This window comes from Apis florea, unplaced genomic scaffold (genome assembly GCF_048593485.1).
Source record: "Apis florea isolate Af1SG1 unplaced genomic scaffold, ASM4859348v1 contig_2272_pilon, whole genome shotgun sequence".
Classification (NCBI taxonomy): Eukaryota; Metazoa; Arthropoda; class Insecta; order Hymenoptera; family Apidae; genus Apis; species Apis florea.
The window spans coordinates 7617155-7639946 of record NW_028256549.1 but is presented as its reverse complement, the minus strand read 5'-3'; the positions used below and the strand labels follow the sequence as shown (position 1 = coordinate 7639946).

General features: G+C 21.7%; 1 protein-coding gene across 1 annotated transcript in view; it reads right to left on the bottom strand.

The window, feature by feature from the left end:
* Window positions 1-20362, bottom strand: part of LOC100868134 (uncharacterized) — a 56627-nt gene extending 36265 nt beyond the window's left edge. The window contains exon 1 of the mRNA XM_003695977.4: window positions 19967-20362. Within this exon, the coding sequence (XP_003696025.1) occupies window positions 19967-20121 (155 nt within the window). The 5' untranslated portion in view covers window positions 20122-20362. The remainder of the gene's footprint in view (window positions 1-19966) is intronic.
* Window positions 20363-22792: the final 2430 nt, after the last annotated feature.

Below are 22792 nucleotides of genomic sequence, written 5' to 3'. Positions count from 1 at the left end.
TCTTAGATTTTAAAAAAAAACGATATTTTAAAGATAGAATCGTATAATTAAGTAAATTAATTTAAATTGTTGAAAATTATCAGTAGGGAAAACTTTAACATATTTTTACAATTATGAAAACGATAAAAATATATTATTATTTCAAAACATGCGAAAATATGTGAAATAAGATTAAAATTTAATATTTAAAAGTTAAAAAAATTTAATTTAAATCGTTTACAAGCTAACCAATTCAGGATTAAGAAATTTAATTAATTTTAAAAAGAAATTATATTCGTCAATTAAAATGTTAAAAAAAAAATCCAGAATTTCTAAAGATATTGTAAATCATTAATTTATAATACAATTTATAATAAAAATAGCAAGATTTTAATGTATTGTATTTTTTTATTATCATTTAAAAAGTATGAAAGTTTGTTTCTACTGTTTCATTCTTGTTTAAAATTCTTTTTAATAAGTTTTAATAAGTAATTTTCACAATACTTTACGTGTTAATTAAATATATCTTATTATAAAAATTTTTTAAATTTTATAACTCTTTTTTTCTTTCCGTTTTCAGATTTTAATTAAAAATTATGAGTAGCAATTCATGACATTTCAGATTTTACACTGGGATAAGCATATGGTTAATTTTATGAATTACTTAAAATTTTTGATCTAAAAAAAAAAAAAAAAAAAAAACGATAAAAAAATAAAACTTTTCATTCATTCAATAACGCAAATTATAAATAAAGAGAATTTATTTTAATCTACGTGACTTACTAATGAATTAACATTGATTATTGATTTTTGAGAGAAGAAATAAATGAAAAAATAAAATTTTCTATCCAATTTAATCTAAATCTCTTATAGTTATAGATACTAACAATTCAACTTCGATGAAAGAAAGCTAATCTAAATGCTGTTAAAATTAAAATAATGATTCGACTTAAAATTCTTGATTCAAGGAAAACGATAAAGCGACAAACCTTTTCGACAATGAGAAAAGAATTGAAAAGAAGAACGGCAAAATTTGATCGAGATCGATGAAAATCGTTAAGAGGACTGGATTGCAATTAGAAGACACGAAAAGACTCCATTAAGCTCGAAGACAAAGTGAAAGAATCCGTGCCCGTGCACTTGGCTCGTTATAATGTAATTAAGCACCGTTTCACTTTCACCGCGTACAAGTTCGAACCCTGTTACAGCAACTTTGTGAACTAGCATAAAAGCCGTACAAAAGCGAGGCTAATTAAGAGCACAGACTTATTCTGTCTTTTTTTCGACGAATTATACATTAGAGGAATTTGTAATTCGGACACTGGCATGGTCGAAATTCTCTGTGACTATCAATTAGGATCGGGTAACCTGTTTTGCCGATCGTTCACAAGTTATTTTAATCGTGTTTCAATTTTAATATAATAATTAAGTCTGATTATGATTAAGATATATAATAATATTTGATTATATTTGTTATATTAATAATTAGTTATATTAATATTTGATTAAAATGGAAAAATATATATATATATATATATTGATTTTTAGTATTGAGGATAAAAGAGTGAAATTATTAAAAGAAAATAGGTTTAATTAATTTAAAATATGTAAATAGATTGTATGACAATATATATATTGTATAAATTTAATCAAGTTTCATTTCAAACAAAAATAAAATTCTAGAATTTGTGATAATGGTAAAAATAAAATATTGATGAAATTAGAGTAATAAAATTTTTATTTTCTAATTCTAACTTGATGCTTGGAACAATATTAAGATAATCTTTGTTAAAAAAAAAAGGAAAAAAATGATCTTTTAAATATATTGTAATAAAATTCTATACATTTTATATATAAAGACATATATATGTCATATATTAAAATTAGTAATTATTACCAAAAAATTGTATTTGTAATTATTTAAAAAAAAACTCAAGAGGAATCGTTGAAAAAAATTTTAAACATTATCTAAGTAATTATTTAAATAAAAAAAAATAAAGAAAAAGAAAACTACAACAAAAAATATATACACAAAAAATTTTTAATAATCTTATTAGAAATATTACAATCCTTTTTTTCAATTTTTTTATAATTTCTAGAAATTGACTCGTGTATATAAAAATTCAAAATCACCAAAAATATTACAAAACGATATATTTTAAAAAAGAATAGAGTGAAAATAATTTATCATATTATTACGAGGGAGATTTTCCTAGAAATTCACTGTATTTGAAAAAATTTCTTAGAGAAAATATTTCCTCCCTATTTTTTTTCCTTTTTTTTTTTTTTTTTTTCTATTCATTCATTTTCATATTCAAATTATGCATCATAAAAAAAATTCATGATATATGTACGCACATGAAATATAATTTTAATCTTATCTATCTGATGCAATGTTTAATAAAAAAATAATGAAACAAGGTAAAATATTTTCCCGTAAAGTTCTTTTGAAACTAAATAGGCAAAAACTCAAACTTTTCAGCGACACGAACTTTTTAGAAACGCCAGAATGGTCGCATTTGAATTATCACGGTCATATTTTCTCCGGAAACGGAAATTACTATGAAAATTTATAACCTTTGACTATGACTTGTTCGTTATTTATCATTTTCATCCCATTCATTAATTTTTATTTTGCATTAGATTCGTATTGAAAATTTTCTATCATATAATCTAAATTAATATAAATCAAATGATATTTTAACGAAATTGAACCGTATATAACAGGATAGGATTCTTAAATAAATAGAGATATTAAATTAATTTTAATTTTTTAATGCTCGATGTTATATATTTTTTCTTATCTTATCTTATCTAGTATTTTAGTTAATTAGTTAAACTCTAGACAGGTATTTCTTTTTCGAAATATAAATATTACATTTTGGTATCTATATTATATTTCTTTTATAAAAAAATATTTTTATAATGAAAATGTTTTTCCTTAAAAAACATTTAATTTTGAAAAAATTAACAACTATTTTAATACAATAAATTAATACAATAAATTAATATAGATTAAACAATATTGATGATATTGATTTTTATTTATTAAATTTATTATAATTTATATAAACTATAAAAATTCAAATTGCACATATTTTAAATAAATAAATTCCATGTAATATCAATATCTATTAGTCAAATTAATATCTTGAAACTTGAACTGATGTTGAATTTAAAATTTAAAATAAAAAATAATAAAATTTATCATTCAATTTTGATATTATTATGATCAAATATATTAAATTAATGTATATTAAGTATTTATCAAGTATTCATTTTAACATATTAACTTTATTCTTACGAATACATTATAAATTAATATGTGAATTCAATGACAAACTTAATATTGTTCTATTTTACTAACCATATTATATTTCATTTTCAATTTTTAATAATTAATTATCTTGCAATTTGAATTAGAGAAAATGAAAATATCTAATTTTATGAATTAATTCAAATTTACTTATTAAGTATACCAATTTCTACATTAGAAATTAAAATCTTAATGCACAAATTATTTATATTATTCGCGATCTTATTTGTATGTGTAATTATAAATAAAAATAATTTATTCAATTTATACATATTAATGGCGTAAAATCAAACGTAATTTAATATAAAATATTGACTATATAAAATAAATGTTAATGCACACGATTAGAACAACAGTTACGTACTTGGCCGCAAAAGAAAAAGGACGTGCTAAGAATGATTAATGTCCACGTGTTTAAAATTAAAATAAATCATCCTCCTCTATCGTCATTTCAAAAGATCATCATTCTCCACGTCATCTATAAATTTTCTATGATAAATCTAATTATGATAGTCACCCTTCAGCTTTCCAACAGCCATTAATTGTATGCATATTCATTCAGTTAATAATAAAAATTAAAATCGTCTAATGTCAAATTAAATATTTTAACGATTTAAACGATTTATAATAATAAAAAAGGTGGTGATATTAAAATAAAAAGGAAATAATAATATATATTATCTTATCTATGTCCTTTCTTTTAATATACATTTAAGATAATAACTGAATTTAAAATTGCTTGCAAAAATGAAAATTATATTCTTATCCTTTTATATGTTTCATATTACAATATTATTTTCATGTTATTATAATACGATATTTAAATTATTCTAATTAAAAGTGTTATTAATGCTAAAAGAGTATACAAGTTGTAATTCTTATCGCGTAAATAAATAAAAGAAATGAATAATTAATTTATTATAAAATAAAAATGTTTAGAAATAAATTCTAATTGTTTGAGAAATAAATGGTTAATTTTAAACAATAACAGAAAATAAAAGAAATAATGAATACCTTCATATATAAGAATCATACATAAAATTTCACTTCAAATTAAAAAATTCAAAGATGAAAAAGAAATATATTTACAAGTTTTGAAAAATAAAAATTGTACGTAGAAAAATTTCACTGTGTCACAGGAAAATTTTTTCTTTAAATTAAATGAAAATATCTGAATATTAAAGTAAAATAAAATAAAAGTTCATTTCAATAATTATGTGAAAAGAACTTTATTTCAATAATATCCAATCTTGTTATTATTGATTTATTAGGGCAATATAATTTAAAATAAAATGACTCAGACAAGTTAAGCAGGCTTAAACAGAAATTGCAATGTCGCATTAATGCTTCGAGACTATCATTATGTTAATACAATTCCATTTTCATTGAATAGTTTATACATAATGGTCAAAGAAATGAGCGAAAAAAAAAAAAAAAAAGAAAGAAATCTGCCGACATGAAAAAGATAATATATTACTTCGAAGATAGCAAAAAAAAGTGAAGTCACTGAGAATAGGCGCCATTTTGCGAGTCCATTGGGAAATAAAATTCCCCTTTTCCATTCTGTGTTCACGATAATAAGCTCAGATAACATTTTCATTTTTTTATGAAAATTTTATTCAAAACATTCTTGAATATTTGTTTTAATTTTTTGGAAATTTAATCGTGTCTTCTTCAATAATTTTATGAAAAATAATATTTTTATATATTTTATTATTTATATAAGAAACTTAATTCCAAAATTTCGTATTATTAATTTTTATAATATTGAATTTTTCAAAATTTGAATAATTCTTAATGAAAAATTTTTCATTAAATTATAACAATTTTAATCTTAATCTCTTCGATAGATACTTTTTTAAATCAAATCTTAACTAATATTATCATCAAAATATTAATGTCAAAATAAACGTCAAAAATAATTTTCTAACGATCAAAATTTTCGAAATTATTTGATTTTTGATTTCAACAATTTTCTGATAATATAAATTCCAATCTTGAAACATAAATTAACACATCAAACGTATCAAATAATAACTAGATCCAATTAGATTTGAAAATCTTTTGAAAGATGATACATTTTTAATTTATTATTTAATATATTAATGCATAACGTATTACGTTATTATTAACATCAACATGAAAAAAATTAAAATTCATTTCATCTACAATAATCTAAAATATATAAAATATAATTTGAAACAAATAAGTATAATTGAAAGACACGAAATTACGTCGAAATTTGTACGAGCAAGACACACTATCAACTTGTTAATGAAAAATCATATATGATCGCTTTGACACGTTATTTGCGGTGGAACAACGAAAAGCATCGAATGGAGGAACCACCGAGATGATTTTCGAGTTTCCCCTCGAGCACATCACCACGACACATATCGATCGAAGCGGCGAATTTACGGTCGGCTCGTATCTAGCAACGATTCGATGCGGGTGTTAAATGTTAATGGCCGTACTCTGACGCGGTTTCGTGAACGGCGATGATTTTATTCCGGTAATACGGACAATTCTACGGGATCGTGGTTGATTTTACTTTGGATTCTACAACCGTACAATGATAGATCCTATAATCGTTATTTTTTTAATGTTGAAACTTTTGCAATGTGTAATTTGAATAAATAGAAAATAAATTTTAAAGTTTCGTAACGTATATACGCTTATATTTGAATATATATAAAATAAATTTGAAATTTTTGTAAAAATAATTTGAATTAATAAATATCAATAGATATTAGTTTATTCTATTTTGATAGTAGTATTAGCGATAATAATAGGTTGGAGAATTTTTATAATTTTGATAATTTTGTAACGTTTCGAGCTAATATTATATCGTAATTTTTGAAAATTTATAATTTTTTTAATTTTACTTTTATGATTTTACGAAAAATTCGAAATATTAAAATAATATTTAGATTTGTAATTTCTGGAAAAAAATATAAGCTACGTGAAATAATTAAAATTTTTGTAATTTTGATAATTTCGTAGTATCTTTTACAAAAACTGTATAAAAATATTAATTCTAGAAAATCTATGGAAAAATTAAATTTTAACCTTTAAAAAAATCCTACAATACTATAAATTAATAGATATTATAATTATAATATATCCGATGAATTTGTTAATATTTTTTGTTTCTTTTTCTTGATATTAACTAAAATTTATAATTTTTAGATATAATTTATAAAAAAAACAATTTGATTTATTACCACTATAATAAAATAAATAAATAACATATAGTTATTTATTTTCCAATTTTTCTAAATTTCTGATATTTTAATTATGATATTTTAAATTATTTTTCAAATATATAAAATATATAAATCTATAATTATAAATAAAAATAAGTGTGAAATTTGATCATTTTCTGTAAAACGAAAAATAAAATAAAATAATATACAATTAAATATACAATTAAATAATAGAACAATAATTTTAATAACATTAGATTCTCTGTGTCATTATTTCCTGATACATAAAATTATTCAGAAAATTTATGAGCAATTTGATATTAATGATATGCGTATGATTCCGCATTTAGAATAATCTAATCATAATTATTTCAACATTGAAGATATGAAATAAAAATTGATATGATCATTGATAAACAAAAAATTGAATAATAAAGAATACTTTTAAATAAAATTAAATAGTACATTACAATTATATAATAATTTTTTAATACATTGTATAATAAGGAAAATTACAAATATAATATTGTTAATTTCAAATTGATTTTAAACAAATAAAATTCACATTATTAAAATTATAATCTTCTTAATATAATATTAAATCTACATATATAAATTTATTCAATTACATTATCATTATAATATAGATGTATTAAAGAAATTCATAATTAATCCTATTCTATTATTTCAATTATTACATATAATTGCAATCTGTTATTAAGAATATATAATAACGATAATTACAGACACAATTATAGATATAATAATTGAAGAACAAACAAAAAAATATGAACGAATAAAATAAAATTTATAATATAAAAAAATTCATATAATTCAATTTTTTTATTGGAATTGTACTAAAAATGATAATTTTATAAATATTTTTTTTCTATTAAAAAATACATAATTATTTATTATACGTATTATATTTAATAAATAATTTTGTAAAAGTAATAATTGTATCAATAATAAAAAAAAAAGGAGAAAAAGATATAAATAACAAAATCTATAATTTGAAAAATTTGAAAAATCTATAATTAAAAAATTTTGAAATAAAAAATACATTTCTTTAGACATTAATTCCTTATCATTTCTTTAATAGTTAACTAATTTAGCATTACTCATCATTATTTATGTAATATGAGGAGCATAAACAAATTATATAATAATAACAATTTCTAATAATAATGAAGATATAGATATAATGTAAAATGTTCAAAATATATATATATATATATATATATAAAATAAACAACTATTTATTTCTTTAATTAAAACTGTTCAATTATAAATTACGTTAGATCAATTTTAATTCTAGCTTTTTAAATTTACTCTGTATATATTAAAAAAAAATTAAATTATATTAAATTTATATAAAATAAAACAAAATAAAAAAAATATGATAAAAAGGAATTGATATTTATATTAAAATAAATAAATAAATAAATAAAATAATTTAAAAAATAAATATACATAATAAAATCTTTTCTTTAATATTGCATTTACATTATTCATTTTCTATTAATAGATATACAATTAACTCCTTTATTCATAATTCATTTATGTAATTATTTATTTAATTTTATAATTGATCACACTGTATAAAAATTACAATAATTCATGTCAATATGTGTAGCTTATAATAAACGTATCACCTTAACGTTTAAGATTTGATAAAAAAAGAATTAAAAGGTTAACAGGAGAAAAGAAGAAAAAAATAATAGTGGAAAAGGATAGACCGAGTATAAACGTTTCAGAACAACGAAAATTAAAGCAAATTGCGAGAGAAATCGCAAGCAATCCTGGGTGTGCTTGTACCGCTGTTGCGAAAAAAAAGTTGCAACAACCTTCCGGATACAGGGAAAAATTTCGGTTTTTCAGTGAAACGAGGTAATTTTAATTTATATAAATGGAGTCCTCCTGTTACGTTTTTAACTATTCTGCTTCGTATTTTGTTTTACTAAAAGCTGAACGCGAAAATTTGGAAAAAAAAATAGAGAAAAAAAAGATACGAGCAGAAACCAAAAAAAAAAATAAATAAAATATATACATTTTATAACGAATAAATTTTTAACGAGTTTGTTACGTTCGTATAAGAATAAAAAAAGAAAGGTAACATAAACACAAAATGTAAAAATATATAAATATTTTGATATATAAAAGCAATGTTTGAAATGCAATATTTAAATATTGAAAAAAAACACGATTACGCAAAAATGTTCATCATTTGAAATCCACGAATGATAAATATAGCATAAACTCATCGATTAGTTGTTATCGTTATTGCAAAGATAATTATTATAAATTATTATTTTGATTGAATAAGATTGAACAGATAATGAACGAGACGATAAGATTCAACGATAAAGTTATAATTTTGCTGGATCTTGGAATCGAGAACTTGATGAATAACTCAGATAACAATCAAAGAAAGGGATAATCATCGAAATAAATGTTGACTTATTATTAAAATGCTACATTTTTTATGATATTCCTTATGATAATTTAATTAAAGAGATTTCTTGAGAAAAGATTATAGACTTATGAAACTTTTTTTCTGAATTATTTCATATATGTATATATGTCCGGTTGAAATGTATATACGTAATTATTTCCGTAAATAAAAATTCTCCGTTAGAGAAAGAAATGTTAATATTATACGATGAAATTCTATGCTATTAATCAATAAAATGATATCAAAATGGTTTTAACACTCTACATAACTTGTATTTTGCATTTAAAATATTATTTAATATTAAATTTAAATTTGAACGAAAATATATATTCTATACTATTTATTAAATTGTTGCATAATAAATATTGTTTCAAAACAAATGTATATAATTTATCCAAAAATATTTAATCAGAATAAAAAATATATTTATATTTTGAATTTAATAAAAAAAAAGGTAAAATATTTTGATACAAATTATATTTATTTAATTGATATTGTTTATGAAAATTTTCTTATAATGAAAACTGTTATAATTATTTCCTATATATCTATATTTTACATAGGAAATCTATATTTTATATTGATTAATGAAAAAAGTTCATTTCAAAATAAGTTACTTGATTGATATATTCGTTGATATCTATATTATGCAACTTTATGGATCAATAATTTAATCAATAATAATTTAATCAATGTAATTTATTAATCCTAGAATATTATGTAAAATATTGCATTTCCATTTTTATTTTTGAAAGATTTTCTTTATCTTGTTATTCTACTATTTTATCATTCATATTTTCTAACTTGAAAGAATCAACAGTTGATTTGTTTAAGTAATTATTATTTTTTTTAATCTAAATTCCAAATTCAATTGTCAAATATTTGTGTATATAATGTGAATTATATATATATATAATATTATAAATTTAATAAATCTCTGTTATATATGAATAAAAAAAAACTTTTAAACAAATTTTGAATTTATAATATATTTATTTTTCATCATTTTTCTTGGTCTATAATTATAAATAGTAATAGTAATAGTAATATTAATGAAAATAGCAATATACAAATATTGCTATATATTGCTATATATATATAATATATATATATATTAACTATTTAATAATATCATGTTAGTATTATTGGTATAGTTATAAATAGTAATTTAATAATAATAGCAATAAAAATACTAATAAAAATAGCAATATACACATATATAACTTATATATTTGTAATATATGTGTACTAATGTAACTGTTTAATAATATGCACATATTATTATTATTATTAATACTATATATAAAAGATGTTATTATATTTGTTTATACTTTAGAAGATCGATTTTAGATATCAAAACAAATACAAAAATTAATATACAAAAATTAAAGCTTATTTATTAAATTATAAATTAAAATTTGTATTAGTTAAAGCAAAATAAAGATAGAGAATGAAGGTAGAGACGTCATTACTTTTATTGATTTTATATATTTTTTATTAAGTAATTTAAAATAATGTAATTTTTATATTTATAAAATAATTTATTTAAAATAATTTTGAATAAAGAAACTCAAGCTGAATTTATAATAAATGAAGGAAATTATCATTTTACAAGTATTCATATTAGCATATTCAATTTAAAATATCAATAAATTTATGATATATAAAGAATATATGAAGGAAAAAATGTTATAATTAAAATAATAAAAATAAAAATTGAAAAAATATATTTAAAAAGATATTTAAAAGAAGATAATGAATTAAAATTTCGAAATCTTGTGATATATTTAAAAAAATTTGTCAAAAATTATCTTCTATTGAGAAGATTAGAAATATCTTTTTTTCACTATTAAAAAAAATAATCGCACAATTTTTATTCCTCTACTCTAATTCATATTTCATATTTCACAAAACAGCTTATATTACAATTATATTTTTACAAACAAATATAAAATTCCAACACAATCAAATAAAAAATATAATACATTGTACAATATTTTTTCCCTGCATTTATAATTTTAAATAATGCTGTTTCTTTGAAATATTTCGCATTAATTGAAGTTGTCCTTATACGCATGTCAAAGATAATTGACAAAAAATATAGAAATAACAGTAATAAAAAGAAAAATGCAAGTCCATGGCATTCGATTTAAGGTAAGTGGGTAACGTTGTAAGGACTTTCTTTAGTTATCTTTTTTTTTTTTTTTTTTTTTCAGATAAACTTATCTTGTCTTTTATGTCTTGATCTTCACTTTCAACTTTTTCAATGTTCCTTCGTTTTTTATCTTTCTTTCTTTTTTTTTTTTCAAAGTCAATTTATTAACAATAGAATTTAATTTTGCAATGGAATTTATTAATTGTTGGGTGTGACTGTAAATGAAAAATGAAGATAATTCTAAAGATTTCCTTATTCACAATAGATATTCTATCAAATTTTATATTCACGACAAGAACTCGATGAATGGGGAATATTTCAACGTGGAAAGTTTCCTTGTTACTCCGTTCAATATTTTTCGTATGTGGATATGCAAGTCGTCCATGTTTCTATAGTTGTTATAAACTTGTAAACTTGCATTCTTTTGCGTAGATCGAGCTTCTACTCTTGTTCAACATTGTTTTGTTTGAAATATTGAAATATTATATAGATTTTAATAGATATATTAAATTCCAATTTTTTTATTAAAAAATATCTCGAAATTATCTTATGGTTATGATCTTCTTAGTTATTTTTTCTTTATTTTTAAAATATCTTATATATTCATAAACTTCGAAAGATATCTGAATAATATTTACGTCATATCTACCTTCTTTTTATTACACGTTTCATATTACAAAATATCATATTACTTAATTTAAGAAATATTTAAAATTAAATTAAAATTCTTATCACAAATAACCTTTCTTTTTAAAATATAATTTATATTACATATTACCATATTATATTTAAATTATCTTAATTAAAAATCTAATTATCAAAAAATATCAAATTTAGAAATCCTATTAGGAATAGAATCATTTTATGTTCTTTTATATTATATATTTTTTTTCTTTTTATTATATTTCTTATTTTAATCCAATTAAAAATCCATTATCATAATTTATCACAATCGTTATTAAAAAAAAATAGATAAAATTTTGTTACAATTCTCAAAAAGAATAAAAATAACTAACAACTATAATGCATATGTAATAAATATCTCTTAATCTTTAAATTATCATTGGAATATATACAGTTAATATATTTATGAGATATCTTTGAAAAATTCATTCTAGAGAAATAAACACAAAAATTAATACAGAAAATATTCGACTTAAAATTTATTTATTAAATTATAAACAATTTAATTTTCATTAAATGAAGATAAAGATAAAATGCAAATATTTATTAAAACTTTATTAACTTTGTCAAAAATAATATTTATTTAATAGAACTTCGCTTACTTTGAAGATGAATGGGTACAATTTTCGATGTTATAAGAAAAATTAAAAATGTCTAAGTTCGCGTTAAACATCAATAAATTTATAAAATCTTCTTCAAGGATTTATTTTACAAATTTTGACATCGGGCAAAATAAAATCAACAAAAAAGATTGAAAAATAGAAGATTCAAGTTTTAATCTGTTTTTTGTTTTCAATTATTTTCAACGAATATAAATAAAAATATATAGAACTTCAAAATTTAACAAATTTTTAATAATTAAAAGTTATAAAATATTATGGATAATGAATAAAATTTGATTAGAATTCAACATCGAAAAATAAAAATGTTTATAACTATAATCTTTACCATCCATCGCCATTTCCAATTCATAGAAATAGAATTTCAGAGTAAACTTTAACTATGTCAAATGAGATAAACTACTGAATGAAATTTGATCCGCTCGATCCTTTACCTGACTCATTTTCTCTTTCTCTTTCAAATCCAATTCGCAGAAGTCACCTGCCCAAATAAACGTCCAGATTCAGTCCCAACTTTAACGGACGCAAAAATATATGCTACTGTATACTATGTACAGAATGTGAATATATTCATAGAAGAGTCATATTTTAGAAGTCAAAACAAACATAAAAGTATTCAAAAATTACGGTTGAGGCTTATTTATTAAGATACATAAGCAATTTAAGTTCGAGTTAGATGAAACAAGACAACATTAAGAAAGACACATCACGAAGACGATCTCACTCTCTTTCCGTCTCGCTTTATTTATCACAAACTTAAATTGCTTGTAACTTAATAAATAAGCCTTGTCCGATATTTTTGTACGCCAACTTTTGTTTTCGCCTCTGAACTCGATCTTTCAAAAATATATCCCACGAATATATAAATATATATGACAAGAAAATGATAATTGACAACAAAAAAATTTTCAATCATTCATAAAATTTTTGTTGTTCATAATTAAAAACATTTTAGTCGAAACAATAATTGTTGTCCTATATATTTTTTCATTTTATATTATAACAATCCTAAAACTGCTTAAAATACGATTCGTCCCGTTAAAAATATCATTGACGCAGTAAAGATTTCCGATGAGACGTGCATGCAATGTCTTGAATTTCATGACAGGATCCATCGGTCGGGAACAGGGCTCAACGTGTTATTAGCGTCGCGATGATACACTTACGTAATGGAAAAAGCGTCGGAACGCGGACACCGTGGTTCCTTTTTATTATTCTCCGTACCCCGGCTAATGCATACACACAGGCATCGATCTCGCGCGCGCATCTTCGCCGGAAAAATGCAAATTTTTGCTCGACCGCAAAAGGGGCTTCTTAAAAAGACCACATCATGGAGAGGATGGATGAATCGAAAGAGAAGGCAAGGGAACTTGGTGTTCGCAGGCTAAAAATTATATTAATATTCCTCTCCTCGCTTCGATGGTTCTTCTTCTATGGATCGAATGGTTATTACTTGCGACAAGGATACGGAATATTTTTGAAAATATTTTCGATTTTGAAGAGATGAAAATAAATGTAAAAGTTGGTATACAAAAATCTATTTCGATTGAAATTTATTTATTAAGTTATAAGCAGTTGACGTTTGCGCTAGATGAAGCAAAACGAAGATAAAATGAGATCGCTTTATCTCTGTCATATCGTCATCTCACTCGCCATCGCTATTCCGTTTTATTTAATGCACATTTAAATTGATTATAATTCAATAAATAAATCAATAATCGGCATTTTGTATATTAACTTTTATCTTCATTTTGATCTCTAGAATTCTTCAAAGATGTCTCACGAATATATTAGCATTCTGTAATACAAGACAAACAAAACGTTCATCAGAAATACTCAAGAGTTATATTCTTGATTTTTAAATATTTTAGAAAAATTGAAATTATATATAACTTAAGTTATTATCATATAATTATATATATATAACTTAAACTATTTTCAAATTTTTGGAAAATAGAGTTATTAATATTAACTTATTATAAATTATAAATATTTTTATTTTCTACAATGCATGATTATAATTATAAGTTATTCATTTTTTTATATACTTTTTAAACCAAATTTTATAAAAAAAATATAATTATACTTTATAAAAAGAAATTATAAACTACAGTGAAGATTTAGAAAAATTATGACTCACGACAAGTCACAATGTAGTTTTCAAAAAGTTGGTAGAAAGTTAAATCTAAAGATTTAAAAAAATATTCCATCATCCAGAACCGAAAAATATAAATTTTTTATTTTTTATTTGTTATACATATATTTTAGAGTACTGTTTTTTGAATTATTGAAAAATATATAATTTCAAGGATAGTAAATTTGATTACAAAGATGATTATATATTTTGAACACTGTTAAAAATGTTGCATATATTAAATTCTTCAAAAATTTATGAAATAGGGATTTTAAAAATCACAACTTTGTAAAACTAATTAATATTTTATAATAATATAAAGAAAATTTTTTAAAAATATTTTTTTCCCTATATTTATATTATATTTATATTATTAATATTTTATAAATTTTCTAAAAATATTAAAAATTCATATATCTATCAAATTTTCATTTTTTTTTTTCATAACAATAAAAGAATTATCATAAACCACAATCTGAAGACACTTCCATCAATAACAATTCGAATAAAACTACATGTAGATCATACTAAAATCATTCTAATCAACATTCATACATTTATACATCTTTCAACTATGTTATAAATTCATAACAGAATGTACTCATAAATTTTAACGAAATCCATTTCTGAAATGACCTGTACACCGCTTGGTTACATGACACGTGTCTCTCTTGATTCGTGGAGACAAGAAACGATGAAAAGAACGAGATTATTGTTATCACTAGATGTTGCAATATACGTTATGTTAATATAAATTAATGGAGACTTCGATAAAGTAATACGGAATATAGTTGCAGTTATGTTATTCGTGCTTTGAACAATGATTGCAACAATCCTACTCGTTGAAAATTACTTCAATTCTTTTTACAGTGACATTTTGATATTTCGTAATTTTCACAATATTTTATCGATACTAAATCAATCTTAAACTTTATCAATATTAAAAATATTGATAAAAATATTACATAATTAAATAATTTAATACAGATTATTTAAGATATTAAAGTATACTAAATTAACTCGATTATGTTTAGTAAAATTATTTATATAATTTGTTTTCATATTTTTTTTAATCAATATAATAATAATATAAAAATAATTATGTATATATATATATATATTATATGTTTTAAATTATATATTAAATTATATATTAAAAACAATATTTTTAATCTTTTTTTTATTTTATTTTATTTTTTATTTTGTGTGGAAATCAAAAAAATATTCGATTTATTCAAGAATTTTAATTAATCATTTCCCATTTTTCTAAAAACTTTTTCAAAATTCAAAATTCAATTTACTAATTTTCTAAAAATCTTTTCAATTATTTTTAATTTTTTCAAAAAAAAAAAAAAGTAAATATCAAATATGTGATTACTTTCAGATTTATAAAGAATTTCATACAATAAAAAATATTTATTCTGAAAAATATTTATTCATAATTAATTAATTAAATTTATTACATATCTTGAAATCATATTTAAATTAACTACTAGAATTATCAAATTTTTAATTTTTGCACTTGTTAAATATATAGAAGTATTTTTTACAAAATTATTATTATTTTATGATAATAGAAATAATCATTTCATAATTTTTCGTATTATTTTAATTTTAACTCATAAAATTTAAGAATATATTATAAATTTTGTCTTTAAAAACATATATGAAAGTATTTTTTACAAAATTAATATTAATTCATATGTAAAAATATAATTATTTTATAATTTTTTTATCATATTATAATTATTTTATCATATCACTTTAATTTTAATTTAAATAAAATATATTTAAAAATATACCATAATCATAAAATTAAAGAAAAACAGAACATGCTAGTATCCCTCAAGAGGTTAGCTCTCAATTAATATCGTAGATGATTCACAAGCTGGATGAACACTAGATTCAGCAAGTCCTTCAAAATAACGGGTTTTACTGGGTTTTTTTGTTTTTCATTTACTAAAAACATATAGCTATGCATTCAAATCTTATACGCTCAAGAAAATTAATACTGACTATTATTAAGATAAAAATATAATTACATGAATCTATTAATTTTTATCATGACACTTTAATGATAATCATTTACATACATATACAATGTATTTAGTTATACAGAAAACGTATATTTTAATATCAAATTATTTTATTTTATTTTTTTCAATTAATTTTAGATTTATGTGATAAAGATTATTAATTTATCGTATAAAATATAAATTATATATATAAAATTAAATATAAAATTAACTAATCTAATTCAAATTTAATCAACTGAATATACATTATATACTTGTGATTATCTCTGACTCAATGATATCAACTAAAAATTAAATTTTGATATACACAAGTTTTGATAAATATTATAAAAATAAAATGTATGAAATGAAATATTAATTCTTATTTCGTAATATATATTATATATATAAAACATTATATCTTTAATGGTAAAGATTCTTTCTAATTTTTATAATTTTTTTATTTTATTTTTAAATTTTATATAATTACAACATTAGATAAAATTTTTTATTTTCTGAATAATTATAAAATATAAAATAATATAAATAGTATATATAATACTATGATATATACAATATATATTTTATAATAAATCTTTAAGTTATAGCTTAATGGCATAATACAAATAAAAATATATTTCGTCAAAATTAAAAATTCATAAATTAATAAATTCATGAAAAATATTTATTCATAAATTTATTTATAAATTTGTTCATATAAAAATTAACAAGATGATTAAGACATTTATCAATGAAATTAAATTTTGGCAAAAATAAAATATAAAATAATATTTCCAAATTATCTTTTAAATTTTATTAGAATTTTACCATTTATTTATTAAAAAATCAAATTTTAATTGATTTTATTACTCTATACTTTATTATCGTAATATAGATTTTACAACATAAATTATTTATTAAATTATTCATTAATTCAAATTCATAAAGTTGAATGAATTATTGTTAATTAATCGTTAATAAATTAATAATTTATGATGATACATTCATAACCGGCTGTAGACCGTCTTTGAACAGTTAAAATCGGTTTCGTGTCAAGCTGAATTTTCTCTACGATAGAGTGAAATCAGCAATGACTGTACGAACAAGGCAGCGTTCGCCGAGTATGACTCACGATTTCAAAGCCTTTTTCAATAATAATATCAACCACTAAACTAAAGCAATTTAATATGATCACGTGAAACAATCGTTTGAAAATATTGATAAAAAAAACAATATAATGAATATAAATAATATATATTTCTATTAAAAAGAAATAGAAAAAAAGCTATTTCTTGTATCGTATTATTGTTTATTTATTTAATTAATTAATAAATAATTTTTAATATTTTTTTTATTTTCAATCTTAAATAATGAATTAAACATTTTTTAAATATTGGTTTGTCAAATAAAAAAATATTGCTTTTTTATATTTTTATTAATTAAAGATTAAAAATTAAAATAACATGAATTTTATTGTAATGATATAATCATTCATATTAGATCTCATTACCTCCATTATAATTTATAAATTTAAATATATGAAAGTCACAAGGTTGCAATTTATTATATTTTTTATATTTTAATTCTCAGCATCAACAGTTTGATCTTAAATTGGCAATAAAGATATAAAAATGAAATGGAAATTTGTAAATTTTTAATGGAATTTACATGTATTACATGTATCTTTATTATCTTATATTATTACATGTATCTTTTACATATATAAAAAATAATTTGTAAAATTTAAATTGCATATTTATAATATTTAAATGCAATATTACATTTCTATTTCATGCTTAGTTTAGCCTACTTTAATAACTTTCTATTGAGCATTGTGACTTTACAATCTGTTTGACATTAAAGATATCTAAATAGTGTAAAAATTTCTAAAATCATAATAAAAGATAATAAAAAGAAGAATAAAATAATTTTACAAATATAAAACTTAATATAAAACTTTTCTATTTTGTATATAAAATCGCAATAAAAATATTACAAAACCATTATTCGTTATATTATACCAACAATTGTACTGCTAGTAAGTAATTTAACTAACTTCTTGCTGATTGAAAATCTTAATTTTGCTAATTTCGCCACAAGAAAGAGAAAAATTTTCTCATAAAACAATTTCACACAATATATTAGTAAATTATATAAATTATATATCAGAAAATTAAAAAATAAAATTGTATTACATTTTTTATTGTTAAATTTATATATAAATATAATATATATTTTATATATCAATTTATATAAATTTAATATAAATTTAGATATCAAAGTAACACGATTGGCCATATCTGAATTAATCCTATGAAATAATGTAATACTTTTATACATGATTTAATTGTACTTCAATGATGGAAACGTAAAAATACAGGATTAGTACAAACAGCTTCACAAAACACATGCTTATACATACAATTTATCTTCAAATATGTAATATTATCTTCTTCATAAGTAAATTTTAATAAAATGATGTTTCTATCGCGATTGTAAAACTTTCCCCAATAGTGGCGATTGTTCTTTACGGAGGGCGTAAGTTGTGGACACGAGTCATCGCGGAACTTCCGTTTGCAAAAAAAAAAGCTATATGCAAAGCACGTAACTGACAATAATCGACTATCGGCTATCTCTTGTTTCACGGTCAATAAATCTTCAATATAGTAAAATTTCTTTTTTCATCCCATATAATCACATTCTTTTTTTAAGCCGGAAATAGTGATTTCACGAGACAAATATACAACATTTTGAAATGAGAAGATAAATAATATAACGAATGTTGATCAAACTCAATTTTTTAAATTTTAATTCAATGTAATCGATAATAAATATACTTTACAGAAAATATTACAGAATGTTCTTTTTGCACGTGAACAATAAATACATAATAACGACGGTTAGAAATTTTCGATGCCGTTCGTCATTTGCCGACGGGTAGAAATGCGGATAGCTTTTAATCGTGGCTCTAACTTAAAATTCGGCAACAAAATCATTGCGTTCTTATCGAATATGTTTTCACACGCGCACTAACCGTACACATAAAAATACACATATACACAAACACATTACTATAAATGCTCACAATAAAACACAATATGCACATAATAAACAATCTTGGTGGCTGTGAGATGTTGCCTACGAGCAACAACAGCAGCATGACATGCTTACTAGTGGCTTCCTTCGACCGACGATCGGTCAAAACAATTCAAACCACGATGAAAAATTGGATGGTGTGAATGATTAGGAGAGAATAATCTCAACGAGATTTGGATGAACGAATCATTGTATAGAATAAAGGACAGGAAAAGAAAAAGATAGATAGTAAGTGATAGAGAGAGATAGAGAAAGGAAGGAAGAGGAGCTGGAAGCATGAAGAGCTCTCATAGCAAGTACACTTACCTCTTGGTGGCGTCGAGCAATGCGCCCTGGAAGCACTTGGCACCGTGAACGAAGGACACGACGATGATGTCCGGTAGCGCGGACTCGACGGTCACGAGGATCTTGTCGCCCCTGGCGAGCGTGAGCGCGGACAGGGCCACCGTGTCCGCCGCCATCTTGGCTCGTTAGAATTATTGCTCCTCGCCGTGTCGAGACCCGTCGTCTCTCTCTCAGCGGATGACGTGAGGAGCGGCTGGGGCTGCCTCACTCTCCTCCGTATGTACGGAGGCCATGGGCTCTGCGAGGCATGCTTGGGGTGGGGGAGACAGAAGGGCAGTCTCGGCCTGCTTGCTTGCTCGCTTGCTCGCTTGTTCGCTCGCTTGCTTTCCTAGCAGTCACCACCGCCAACCGCGCCGCATTTCACGTTTGTGCACAGCTGGGCACTTGTGCCTTACTGCGCATGCGTTTAGCGGTGCTCCCACTCCACTTCTAAAGGTCCGTAACTCGAAACTATTGGCCCTGAAATTTATATAAAATTAAATATATTTTTTAAATTTATTTTTAATTAAAAAAAGGTCAATAAATATTCTTAATAATTTAAAAGAAAGATGAATTATAATATCATATTTGAATAAATATTGATTTGTAACATATTATTATTGTATATTTTATATTTATTATTGAGAAAATGAAGTTTGAAGAGTATTTAAAATTTAAAAATATATTACTATTATAATATAATTAATATATGTTAAGATTAATTATGTAATAATTTTTTGTTTTTTTAACTTTCATAATTTTTCAAAGAAATCATTCAAATAGATATTAATAAAATAAAATATACAAATTAATATTTTTATAATCATTATGACATAATTCAAAATATTAAAAAATGAAAAAATAGATATAACTGATATATACAGTGCCATACAGCACTGTATTATTTTACTTCAGGATAGTAAAAACTGTTCACAGTACCCGTCTCTTTTGATAAGCAAACCCCATAAAGGGTGGTGTATATTACTAAAATCTTCTTTCTTGAAATTAAATCTATTTTATGTTTTTCCATTGGAATGCACATTTTTTATTATGATTTATACATTTTATAAAATCTCAGTTAGCTAATTTTTAATAAAATTTCTTTTTATATATTGAATACCCGGTCTAGATACATTACTATTATATACATACTTTTCGTAAGCATTCTTTCTTCATGATATGGAGAGGACAACTTGGAAAAATAAATTTACTCTCTATGAAATATTCCATGTTTGAGGACTAATAATTATGCATATTGATGCATAAATTGGAATAAATTTTATAAGATTAATTATTTTGGTATAAAAGTATCAATAGAAATAGTTAGCATATAATATACTATAATATATATATATATATATATATATATATATATAGCATATAAATGATAAATAAAAAAATTTTTTAGATATTTTAATGGGAATATTATATAATTATATTAAATTTTAATTGTTATTTTTTTTAAATTAATTTTTAATAAGTGGAGTAAAACCATTAAACTTAATCTATGATTTACGTATAGTTTTTTTCTCTATAATTTTAAAAATCCAGTTTTTGATAAATAATTGTGATATCTCCATGACGATGAACATGATAATAAAACATGATAAATAAAACAAAAAAATAAAATATGAATTTTTTATTAATAATAAATTGTCATATAGAGATAATTATAATAGTAATCATTTTACGGAAATGATTGTCGCACTCATTGAATTAATCATTTTAATTGCAGAATTTATAGATTAGTTATAGAGTTAGTTTATAGTTTTAATAGAGATAAAAAGTAAAAAAATATTGAAATATTATAATTAAATATTTATATTGAAATATTATTTATGAATATAGAAAAAATTAATGCAATACATAATAATTTTGTGTTGTATTGTAAAAGGTAATAAAAATAGAATCAAATATAATTTATATTTTTTATGTTATATGCTGTAATTTAATAATAAAATGTAAAAAATAAATAATTATATATAAATAACTTTGAATTAATTAGAATATTAATCTATGAATTCTTTTATAAAATAATTTTTTTTAAAATTTAATCAAGACAAAAAAAAATAAATATAGAAATTATAAATTAATGAATAGCTCTGATTCATTATTGAAATTATTATTTTTGAATTATTACATTTATTAAATCCATTAATCGTAAAATTTGTAAGGGAAATAAATAAAATAGATATTGATAGAAATGAGTAACTTAAACGCTAGAATGAATATCCGAAATTATATCATGAATATTACGAAACAATAATTCATGACAATTTTAGCTACAATATAGTGACGACTAACAAATGAGGTCGAGTTCTACTTTTCCCGAGCACGGAAGTATATAGCTTAGTCAACCTAGTGCATTAAGTTTTCGTGCTAACTATGTTGCAATGACCACAAAAACAAGACAAAAGACGAACTAGTGTATAATATAATAAAAGGAGATAAATCAAGAAAGAGAAAAGAAAGAGAAGGAGAAACAAGAAAAAAACAAACAAGCGCGAGTAGCTCGTCGATAAAGAAAATCACGCTATGAACATTATAGGAATTCGACAAGAGCGCCCGTGAACTTGATTTTGTTCGCTGACCTCTGTACTTACTAAGTGTTGTATTTAAACTTTCTCTGACCAATCTGTCTCGTAACTTTAATAAATTAATCTAATAAAATCCGATATATAAAACCAAAATGAAAAAAGAGATTAAAAACGAGGAGTATCGTTAGAAAGGAATTACAATCTTTAAGGACAAGATGAAAAGCTCAATAACGTAATTTAATGAATTTTATCTGCATCAATAATTAATACT